We start from the raw sequence: 12,486 nt of genomic DNA, 5'->3' as shown, positions 1-12,486 counted from the left end.
ATGATCACTAAACGTTTGTCATGACATCTATCTGCTTGCATGATAAATGTTATTTTAGAAATGAATAATTATTTTAGTTTAACACGACATACTTGTTCAGTGATAACTATGAAAAAAGAGATAGTCATAACGGTTTTATCAACGCTGGATCCAAATGCAGATACGAAAAATGTTGTGATTGTTATAGATACAAAAACAGATACAAATATTGTCTGTTACATGAAAATTTAAATATGTAATGTCATAATTATAAGTAAATCAGAGAGTTGGCAACCCTGCCAAATATATATATATATATATATATATATATATATATATATATATATATATATATATATATATATATATATATATATATATATATATATATATATATATATTATATATAAAATCACAAAATTTCATTTTACAGAAACACATCTGACCATGACAAAAGGGTCTTGGTTCATCACCTGAGAGGTTGTTAGCATGCAACATCATAGATAGAATGCTTTTAAAGACCTGTCCACTGTAATGAACATGCATCAGAAGGTTTAATGTGAGCTGGATGTCTGTGTATTACTCCCACCCTTCCAGTTCTCAACTGCTATTACCATCACGGTCAAACAAGGGCCTAAAGCCAGCCAAGCAGACAAAGATACAACCTTTCCCACTCAGATCCCATTTAACAATCACCTTACTTGATTAGATTGTGTAATTAAATCCACCAAGGTGAAGAGTGCACTCCGTCTTGTCGTCTCCACCACTTCTTGTCTGTTTTCTTAGTGACATTTAACCTTTACCGGTCTCTCTCAGTCTGTTCAGTGTATATATATAAGAACATATTTGGAAGTTATGAATTGTGCATTGGCTAAATTCAGATGAAGTGTTAATTTAATCCTCATTAAGCTTATTCATTAGCAGCAGGGATCCATTTAGCAAATCTAGTGTCTCATGTGTAGGCAAAAGGTTGGTGTCAGGAAACATTTTCAAGGTTGTTGAAAGAAATCTCTTATGCTCACCACTAATTTGAGCAAATATGCAACTGTATGCTGTATTTTTATGTGAAAATAAACAAGCTGAAAACACATAACTGAAAAACGTTTATTGCTTTTCTATAGTATTAAGCCTCAAATGTCAACTATACATCGGATTGGATTCTTATAAAAAAGTAAAAATATGAATATAATGTTATGCTTAAACTAAAATTTAAATAATGGGATAAACCATTAAGGTGAGACACTGCAGGCAAAAACACAGTTTTTTCAAGCACCTGTCAATTTTGAGATTTTGGGCTTTTTGGTTTTTCATAAAGTGCTTTTTCAAATAAGTGGAAGGAAAACATCTAAAAGACACTGTTAAGTGTTTCTTTTATAGCACTTTATCTGTTTGTGTCAATAGATTTCAATTACAAAACATATTTTTAAAGGCCGTTTTCTCAAAATGAGTTTTTTCTTCAACACTGAGCCATAAATCTCCACTTCAGTAGCACTTACACACACCAAACTTGACATTTTTATTCCTGTCTATATTCTGAAGGTTTTTACAGAGGGATTTGTTCATATATATTTTCCATGATTATATACAACATTTTATTCCCCCCAAAATTGTGAAAATATATTGTTTTCTGGCTGTTCAAAGTATTTTCTGAATTATGGAGTGACAAAAAAAGATAACCAGAATTCCCTCTGTAAAAACATTTGACTCTAATATGTCAAAAAAATTAAACAAAAAATTTGAAACTGACTTCATCTAGTGTTCAGAATTTTGCACTAGAAATTTATGCAAATTAGCACATATTTCATTAAATAATGCCTCATTTGCATATTTAAACATAACATTTTTGAAAACTTATAATACAAAAAATGTTTGCAATAATCAAGGTAATCAATCAACTGGGTAAGTAAGGTGATAACTATTAGTTATTTTTTTTTCCCTATTCACCTGCAGTGTCTCGCCTTAAGATAACATGTAGAAGGAAAAAATCTTAAGTAGGCGTATAACATAAGTGGACTTTGAAAGATTAATTGTTGCTTTGAATGATTGTGTAATTGTACCATCCATAACTGTAACAACGATTAGTAATTCAATCAATTGTGCAGCCCTGGTTTCAGCTGTATTTATTGCAGTCAGAAATCTTTCTGTCGTGTCCGACTTCAGAGCCCCCCCTTCCTTCTGTCTGGCAGCATCATCATTCACTTTTCAACATATTACTTGATTTTGCTCACTAAACAAAACAAGCTTATATAATCATATGCCAAGCGGGCTAAAACAACATGTCCTTATACATTTGTAGTTTCTGTGTCATTTCTTTTCTCTCCTTTCGATCGTTCTCTCCTCTTCCTGTCTGTTGCACAAAAATATCCCATTTTCACTGTCTCCATTTCAAAGCATCAACTGTAAACCAGTCTGCCTCTGCAGCAGCCATTAACCTGACCCGCTCACACTTTCTCTCACCATCTCCACTCCCCCAGAGTCTTTTAATAATGCATGCTGCTATAAAATTCAAATGAGATCGATTTTTTTTTTAACACACCAGTGAAATCTGAGCGCACACTCTCATTTTCCCGATCCTGCTGCACCCCGGTCCCTCACTGTCCTCCTCGCCTACCAACCGTTGCCCTGGAAACTGTAACGTCCTGGAGACATGTGCGGTATTGAGGGAGCGAGGAAACAGCAGAGAGGGAAAGAGTGTCTCCTGTGAGGAGCGAATAAACACTATATAATGGCTTTTCCCACTTGAATTAGCTAACCCTGGGTCATTCTGAACCCTGAATGACAAGGAAATCCTGGGTTATCTTGCCACAAGGTTAACAATGAATTATTCATACACTGTTATTTCACACTGTAAAATCTAAAACCTGGGTTATCATTGTATATTTGCTGTGTCAGTGTCATTGACTGGAATCAAATACATTATACCCTGTTTTACATTAAAAATAGCAAAACTTGAGTAAAAGGTTGAGTAGTTTGAACTGGATATTACTGTTGGTTGTTTAACATTTCTATAGTAAAACAGCTGTCAGATATTACATTTAGCTACTTTCATCACAAGTTTCACACCTTGGATTCTAGTTCTGTGACCAATAAACCTTGCCTACTTTAATTTGATTGGGCATTTCAGTCACTTTGACACTGGCAAGCGCTCATAGACAGATGAGGCACACACCAGCCAAAAAATGTAACTTGTAAACTTAAAATAGACCTTTATGCATAATTACGTGTGCTGCAGAACAGTGGAAGGATTTACAATGTTGGGAGAGACAGTTTTTTTAATTTTTATTTTTAATTTTTATTTTAGCCATTTCTTGCTCCTCTCGATGCCTATGGTGGTTAGGGCCCTGGTCGTGAAATTCTCAGCATTATTTCACTCTAAGTTGACAACACAATGTGGGTTAACATCACAAAAGCAGTGCTAAGCCTGCTCTGGAGCAGGGTTCCACAACCCCAGTTAAAAAGCAGTGCTTACCCCGCTTCTAAATTACAAGTGTGACCTTTACCCAGGTTAAAAGTGGGATTAGAAAGACAATAACACAGGGTTAAAAATGTGAAAAGCCCTTAACTGAGGCCTAAAGGCTGGTACACAGAGCCTCAAATGTGTTTATAATGACAGAGAAGGAACACACGGTAGTGGCATAATTAATGAGAGACAGTTTATTCACTGGACTCAATGATGCATAATCAGTGTCGGTACAGAGCAGAAGGAGGATCAATACCTCAAGATCTATCACATATTGTTCCATAGCAATTCATTAAGGCATGCACAGGCAGATCTGCATGGAATCAGGATTATATTAGCAACAAGAGTTATCATAATGCCTCTCAAATCATTTCATGTCACAGAGTCAAGTCTTGACTAGCACAGGTGCTTTCACCAAAATATAGTTGAATTTGCAAGGGAATGTTTAATAAACACAAAAACATTATTATTTTCCTTCACATCAATACATAGATACGTTGAACAGCAGGTAGAACTTGTGACCCACAGAATCGACTCGACTGGCGTCTTTGAAACATTTCTTGATAGAATTGCTCTGTGCAGCAAAGGCGAGCTGTATTCGTGCTTGGAAGGTCAACGTTTCAGCAAAGCACAAACGGCATACAAAACAAACGGCCGCAGACTAAATTTACGCTAAGACGGCCGATTTCAAATTACATACCAATAAAAATACTCAAGAGTGAGAAAATGTGTGAAAGCACTGCAGTGTTAACAGTCAAGATTTGCATTACGAACACGATTCATGTCCATCGAAGAGATTCAGATTAGCAGACATGAATGGAAGCGGTACAAATATGTACAGGCCACAAATATAAATACATATGTATATACAAGCATGAATTTGTTGGCAGGTTAAATATAAATATAGCCAAGCAGAACAATTCAGGAGAAAAAAAGTCAAGCTGGCATTCTCTGACTGCACATGGTTGGATTTAATGTGCATGCTACGCTCATTTATATTTGAGTGGTGGGGATGTAGAGCAGTCGCAAACTGAAATGTATCAAAAAGACGATTGTAGCCCCATCCGTTCATGCAAGCCAAAGCCAAAGTAAGGCCCAAAAATGTGGGCCTTTCACCCTGTCATCAGCACCCAACCTGAGTCAGCATGCTTATCCACATTCATACTGTTTGTGGTACTGAATATGTTGCACTAGATACAGAACATTTACAAAGTGCTACACAGCAAAGGTTTTGCCTTGTAAAAAAATAAGAATACTCGATTTCAGAGAGATAACGAATGCCCCCATCGCCAACAAAAAGCTGTAAACATCAATAAAACAATGAGTCATATTCTGCATGCAGGAGACCTGAAGCCATGGAAATGAGGGAATTGTAATTTTATCTATAAAAGAACTCTGCATGTAGGGATAAGATCACAATAAGATCCTGACCTGTTAAACTTAGTTTGGCATCAACATAAATCTGGATATTTGGCCATTTAATTGTGCATGCTACAGTAATTTCCTCTATTTTTACACATCAATTTATCAATTTATTTATTTGAGTGATATTTCTGTAGTTTTATACACATGTATCAGTTGATTGGAATAAAGTATATCGGTCAAGCAAATAAAACATTTTTTGTTGTTGTTGATATTGGATATATAATTGTGCTTGCTCATTTCCTTTTCTTTTTATGTTTAATTATCAGTCTGTAGCATGTAAATCTATCCGTCTGGCAATATTGGATACTGTTTGGTTGATATTAAATTATATTTTTAGTGTTTTATTCTTTTTATAGACAAAATAGTATACATTTTTAATATCAGCTATTTGTCGGCTGTCAGAGATAACAAGAAAACAATAAATGACTTATCAGTATGGGACAGAATTTTAATACCAAGTGCATGCCATCTTAAAAATGCATCCACGCTCTCATTTCCTGTTTCAGTCACAAACATGCCCTCCAGAGCTGGAGTCTCGAATTTTGGCACAATCGGTGTGGCCTGACCTGGAAGGATTCAGGTATCATTCTGTTGAGCAACACAAATCATTCCACCAAACAAACAGTTTGTAGCAGTGTAAAATGATTCGCCATGGTCGAAACGTCCTAGCGCTCCAGTCTGATTCTACAGTAAACATTACGGTATGAAAACATGACTGTTTGTATCATCGATTTGCTTCATACTGCTAAAACACAATACTAAATGAATGGTCTGCTTTCTGTTTGCCTTGAAGGATCCGGCCGAGCATAGCTGTGAGGAAGAGGGGAGGGCATGTTGGTGAGCGTTACGATTTTGGCTTCCTCACGCTCACACACACACACACACACACACGCAAGCAGCCAATCAGAGGCAGCTCTGATCCCTCTCCACACTACTGCATTCCCTAAATCTCTGGGGTATCTTTTCATCTGCCCCCCTCCTCTCCTCCCGTATCCTTCTCTCTCCATCCCTCCATCTGTGTGAAACAAAAGACTGCGGCTAGGTCTCGATCCCTCCCACTTTCTCCTCACCTCTCCCTCCTTCTCTATCTGTAGGATTCTTCTTGTTTATGTGTGATGAACTCATCTTAATATCTGTACATCGTGAGTGATAAAGAGAGGCTCCTGTGCTGTTTTTTCCACATCATTTCAATCCTTTGAGACAAAATCATCATGTCTGATCCAAAACGAAGAGCCTATGTTTAAACGCTGGGTGCAGCTCATCTTTTCATCAGAGGAAAAAAGAAAGCCTAGATGAAAGTGTGTCTAGAGCAGCTCTTAAGGTAACTGGACTCATCTGTGGATGGATGCCAACTCGGAAGCCATCTGCTGTTTTATATAATCGATTACATTTTAATCTGAGCTTTCTTCATGGATTCATACTTTTGAACAGGGATGCTAAAATCAGCTTGTGCATTAAAAATACTTCTAATCTTTGTCGAGAACCAAATCCCCTCCAATTCCCTCTCATTCTTGTCCTCCCTCACATCCTCAAGGGGTGCATGAATAATGAAATGAGATCATATGTGTGGTCTCCTTGGTGACATCATCTCAAACCATGAGTTTTTTTCTGAAAAAATGAAACAAACAAACATTCACGCCTTGCCGCTTCGACTGTGATTCCAGGCATTCGGAGAGCTGAAGAGTCCATGTTGTTTTTATCGTTCTGGAGCGATAGAAGATAAATGTTACATTCAGCTTCAGAGTCAAAACAACTGAGAAAGCATTCAGGAGCATTCAGATGTAGAGAGATGAATGACACATGGAAGAAGAAAATGGTCTTCATGGATTGGTTGTTGGCTGTGAATTTTACGTGACGGCCATCAGGTCTTAAGGATTACTGAAAGAGAAGAAGAGGCGTTGAAAGAATGAAGCAAAGTGAATTTTAAACGAAACACCTACTTCAAAAATCATACACATATAAACATTTCAATGCAAAAAAATTCTTGCACAATTTCTTTGCACAAAAGCTTGCAACAGACACAAGAAGAGACACAGCAAAGCCAGCTTGTGATCTTTCTGTTCTTCAGCATTGTATATTCTTTCAAACCATTCAAATGTTTAGGGCCAGTAGGATTTTTTCATAGTAAATTAATGCTTTTATTCAGAAAGGATTAATTACATTTATCAAAAGTCACAGTCAATACATTTAGAAAGTTACAAAAAGATTTCTATTCCAAAAAAACATATTGTCTTGTTGAACTTTCTGTTCATTATAAAATCTTGAAAAGACACGGTTTCCACAATAATATTAACTCAACTTTTTTTCCGTTACATTGATAATAATAAGAAATGTTTCTTGAGCAGCAAATCATATCAGAAGGATTTCTGAAGGATTAATGTTGCTGAAAATCAGCTTGCCGTGTTAAAATATATTAAAATAGAAAACAATTATTTTAAATGGTAATAATATATTAATTTACTTCTGTTTTTCACTATATTTTTGATCAAATAAATGCAGCCTTGTATTAGAGTATAAGAGATTTCTTTCAGAAACATTAAAACCCAAACTTTTAAATGGTGCATTTAAAATGCATTTTAAATATTTCCTGAACTGACAACAAATTTGATGTAAATCTAACCTTTAAATAGAATATCAGATGTATGACAGGTTACCTGTGAAAATCACTACTTATACAAACTATAAAACACCAAACTTAGATCCATTAGATACAGTTACAGGCCAAAGACCAGTCTCACCTGCAATCAGATCTAATTTAAAACTCGACATTGATCCAAATCACAGAGTCATCTCTAAGCTTGCATTCAATTTCACATGCTCTGGCCTCATGGGAAAGATACTCACCACCCCAGTTGATGACGATAGTAATAACAATGATGACAATCCCACCCACCAATGACACGATGGACAGGATTTTTGCATTCTGGCCAAGACGACGTGCACCATCCACATTGCCCTGCTGCAGACTGTTTCGAGACTGAGAGTAGAAAGAGAAGTTGTAATGAAAAGGAGAGAACAACTAATTCCATTACCACCAGAAGGAATTATGCCAAATACAGTTTCTCGCCTAGTAAGAAATGTTTTCAATTGAACCTCCAAAGGCAAAGAAGCTACTTTTGTGCACTGCGTAGCATAATTCTTGCATACACAAGTGAAATCCCAGTCCCTCCTTACTCGACAGAAACTGTATCCAACAATCCCACCCCATGAACACACAAGCACACACCATGACCGAGAAGGTCAAGCCCACGATGTTAATGGGCCAGACAGGGCAGAGGCAGGCCAGAATCGCCCATACGAGATAATCGTTGGGTTTGGAGCCGTCTCCGACATCAGTGGCTGCGCTGGGCTGTCTGGTGAGTGAGGGTCGAGGTGACCCCGCGTGACTCAATGACCCGGAGCGGCTGCTCAGCCTGGCTCGTCCGTTTGCGTGTGCAAGGTTGGGCTTGGCATGCAGCTGACGAGGAGGAGAAACAGCGATCGGAGATCTTACGATAGGACCAGGGCAAACACCATTACCTGTAGTGATGCGAAAGAGAGAAACACATGAGGCGACAGCTACATTTCAGAGTGTCTGTTTTCAAAAGCAGCAATACTTTTGTTTGTTTATAAACTAAAGGCGCTGATATCTCCTGCTCAGTTTTTACTGGCAGAGGGGAGCTGCATCTGACTCATCTACTTGATGAGAAAAGCAGACAAGAAAAGAGAGTGGGGGATGGGACAAAAGCAGAGGAGAAAACAGAGTGAAAGCAGAGCGAGGTTGTAAATCATTGTATTTCAGTCTGGTTCCTGCTCTAAGATTAACACTCAAAGAATTTGAGAAAAAAATGGCAAGAGATCGTTTTTCTCATAAGGACAGAAGAAGCAGCTTGTACATCACTTTTGGACGAAAAGGTGGTACTTAAAGACCCCATTAAAGGGCTGTTTTCTTTCCTTCATTCATTCAAAAGATTTATTAAAAGGAAATAAATTATTTTGTTCAGTAAGGATGCACTGAATTATTATAAGTTTCCAGTGAGGAGATGAACACAATGAACAAAAACTGGTTCTGCTGCAGTTCTATAGAACTTTCTAATCATCAATTAAAATTTTTTAGGAAAAATGTATCATGGTTTCCACAAAGCATTAACTGTGTGAAACATTGATAATGATGCTGAAATCACAGAAATAAATTAGATTTTTCAGATATATTAAAACAGTTATTAATAGTTATTAACAGTTATTAAATTTTAGTAATATATCACAATATTAATGTTTTATTGTATTTTTGATCAAATAAATGCAGCACTGTTAGACTTAATGCTGGTCAGTGCAAGATAATGTCATGAATCTAATAAATTTGAATCAACTAAATGTTAATTTTGTAAGCTTTTAGGTGTACACTTAGCATATAGATGCATGACTACAATCAATTTGAAATAGTTATTTACTTGTTTCCATGTTCTCGTGGATGACTGTGAGGTGATCTCTGGGTGGGGCATCCTGAGAGGGGGCGGGGTCTCCGGGTGTTGTGGTGGGGGGTGGATCTTGTTGCTCGGTCTTGACTGGCTGTGAGGTGTTGGCGGTGAGGTGTGACTCTGTATCTGGTTGCTGACTGGTCTCTTGCTCTGATTGTTGCTGTTGCTGTTCTTCCTCCACTGCACCAGGAGCAGCAGTGTCCTCAGCGTTCACATCCATTCCCAAGATGTTTATGACAACTGATGTGTGGCAAAATTAAGCTTATATGTCCGTATGAATTTAGGGTTTCTGATTTGTTGAGAACTGCTGGGTAAAAATCAACAAAAATATTTAAGACATTATATATATTTTACAATGCCTATTAACATGTTCTTTTATTATGAAGTCAATAGTTTACACTATCATTCAGTACTGTGTGTAAATATATAAATATATATATATATATATATATATATATATATATATATATATATATATATATATATATTCATATTTGTTTTTTAAGAAAGTATTCCTTTTTTTGCAAAGATGATCAAAAGTGACACTAAAGAAGTTTCTAATTTATATAATTACAAAAGTTTATTTAAAAAATGCTGTTCTTTTCAACTTTATATTCATCAAAGAGTCCTGAAAAATGAATCATGGTTTCCACTACAAAAGCATAGTCCATAACAAATATTACTTGAGAACCAAATCAGCATGATTTCTGAAGGATCATGTGACACTGAAGACTGGATTAATGATGATGAAAATTCAGCTTTGATCACAGGAACAAATTTCATTTTAACAATTTAAAAAGTAATAATATTTCATTTTTGCTGTTTGTTTTTGTTTTTAACAAATTACTGGAACTCATCTTCTTACTAGCACTTATCTACATTTTTACATTCAATAGAATTAAATAAAAATTGTCTGTTTTTAAACTGGCTTTCCAAAACACTAGCCCTGTCTACCTCTTGTTTGAAAAACATGATAGACATGGCCCAAACTGTGAGCAAACATTTTGGTATTTTAAACATCTAGAGCGATGTTTCGATTGTGCTGGAGACACAGTGTATACACTTTTTGTAAAAAAAAAAAAAAAAAAAAAAAAAAAAAAATTTATATATATATATATATATATATATATATATATATATATATATATATATATATATAAAAGGATGAATTGTTGTTGATGCAAATTAAGCTGGAACAAGAGAAACCAACATAAAATCTACATTAGGTTGCTATTGTAAAAACATTTGGAGATAATAATATGTAAACAAATTCACTATACTATATCTGTTCTTTACTCCATAATTAACCAAGCTATGGTAAATCATTCTGTCAAGTGAACTGTAACCAGGAGGGGCTGCTTTTTTTCAACATCTCAGTCTGCACCTGTCCACCTGCTTACATTTAATCTCCCTCAGAGCAGGAATCTAATAAAGATAAAGACCACAGCCTCATCCGCCTCGTCCTACAGATCTGAACGATGACAGATTGTTGTGGGAGAGCTGCAGCCATCAAAACCGGACTTCCCAAATCTACACATGTTGTATCTATGTGTGGTCCTTAAAACTACCTCGGTCTCATCTAAGACCTCAGAAAAACACCTATTCAAATGCTAAATTAAACCAACAAAAGACCCTAATCATATTCATCATATTCAGATAGAAACAAAGTAATTACATAAAGTACATGTTGTACTTAAAAGTCCACATGAGCCTTAAATATAGCCTAAACACCAACGTCTGTGAGAAAACAAAGAGCATCAAATGACACACCCATATCTGCAACTATAAAACATTTGATGATTTATGACAATAAATACTAACTGAACGCTGCAGCTGACTCATAAGCCATGTTGCTTTTAACATAATCCTCAAATAAATTGAATAATCAATCAATCTCACATCAATGACTTTTCCCTTTCACCTGTCTCACGCTTTGAAATTCAAAGAGGCAGCAGTCTGGAGAAAAGCACACAGCAGACACACAAAGGTCCTCTGCGCGCCTGCTAAACGGCTATATTATAATTCAGTGAGAATAATAATCAAAGACACCGAGAGCAGCGCATGCACACGTATTCATACAGAAAACAGCAGTAAGAAAAGTGACACACCCACAGCACCCGAGCCACGACTGATGCACTGATGCGAGAACCGACATGATCGTAATAAACAGGAGCATGCATGCAGATCGAAAGTGAACTCACCTTAATCTAATGCAAAATGACTGCAAAAATCATTAGGATCTTTCTCATTTTGTATGTAAAGTATAGTACGAAAAGCAGCACATCGACGTTCAGAATTAAGATGAATTGCAGATGATTGCTTTGTTCTACTATATCCTAGTGTGTATCAATGTAAAAACGTGGAGTGATGTGTCGGCATATGATCCACTGCGTTTATGAGTCTGCTCTCCCTCACTGCGTGAACCTGTGCGCGTGCTCCACTCTGTGGCGTGCGCGTGTTTCTCTTTTTTGGTGGTTTACTCGTAGAGAGAAAGCTAAGTTTCTACAATACTTGGTAGTAGGTTATCAGTTAATGTACATATGGCAGAAATGTATGGGGAAAAAATCAATTACAGACGTAATCAAACCAACGATGATCTTTATTAAGAGCAATTATTATATGATGCAATCAAACTTGTTAGTTGTTGTTGTTAGTTCATCTGAGGTCCTCTTGAGGGGTTGGCATCATCTCTTCTCGGGTGTTCTGGATCCAGACTGGAGCTTGTGTAACAACCTACTATGTTGATATGAATATTTTTTATTGATATTTCCACATTATTAAATTAAACAATTGCAAATAGCAGCTAACTTAATTCACATGATATGTGTACTACCAGGCATCTTAGGTTTCCTCTTTTTGTGTAATTTCAATGTTAAATGTTTTTTTTTTTATGTTAAATGTGTGCCCTTTTATGTTTTGAGTCACATATCAAACGTTTCAAAACGTTGCTAAATAAATATTTTATATAGCTAAATTTGTTGCTATTTGCTTTTGGAAGAAAAAGTTGCTAAAATAATATGAAAAGTTGCTAAATTTAACACACATTGCTAAATTGGCAACACCTCTGGATTAGATTGTTTGATTCAGTAAATCAAATCAATTGAGTCGGTTGAATGAAACGATTCATTCGCGTGATTCATTTCTTTCAGTGTTCCCTTTTGCTGG

General features: G+C 36.2%; 1 protein-coding gene across 3 annotated transcripts; it reads right to left on the bottom strand.

The window, feature by feature from the left end:
* Nucleotides 1–3,618: 3,618 nt before the first annotated feature.
* On the bottom strand, nucleotides 3,619–11,743 carry LOC127952043 (trafficking regulator of GLUT4 1-like). Of its 3 annotated transcripts, none has more exons than XM_052550296.1 (5): nucleotides 11,523–11,743; nucleotides 9,295–9,628; nucleotides 8,091–8,383; nucleotides 7,709–7,841; nucleotides 3,619–6,742 (listed from the first exon to the last, which is right to left on the bottom strand). In XM_052550296.1, the coding sequence occupies exons 2-5, from the start codon at nucleotides 9,539–9,541 to the stop codon at nucleotides 6,726–6,728; spliced, it is 690 nt and encodes a 229-aa protein (XP_052406256.1). In that variant the 5' UTR covers nucleotides 9,542–9,628; nucleotides 11,523–11,743; the 3' UTR covers nucleotides 3,619–6,725. The 3 variants fall into 3 exon arrangements, with proteins under 3 accessions (XP_052406256.1, XP_052406255.1, XP_052406257.1); XM_052550295.1 differs by having other exon boundaries at nucleotides 9,295–9,625; nucleotides 11,523–11,742; XM_052550297.1 differs by lacking the exon at nucleotides 11,523–11,743 and adding an exon at nucleotides 11,430–11,448.
* Nucleotides 11,744–12,486: the final 743 nt, after the last annotated feature.

This window comes from Carassius gibelio, chromosome B3 (genome assembly GCF_023724105.1).
Source record: "Carassius gibelio isolate Cgi1373 ecotype wild population from Czech Republic chromosome B3, carGib1.2-hapl.c, whole genome shotgun sequence".
Taxonomy (NCBI): Eukaryota; Metazoa; Chordata; class Actinopteri; order Cypriniformes; family Cyprinidae; genus Carassius; species Carassius gibelio.
Note: the sequence above shows the minus strand (reverse complement) of the source record. Positions and strands in the feature narration are given on the sequence as shown.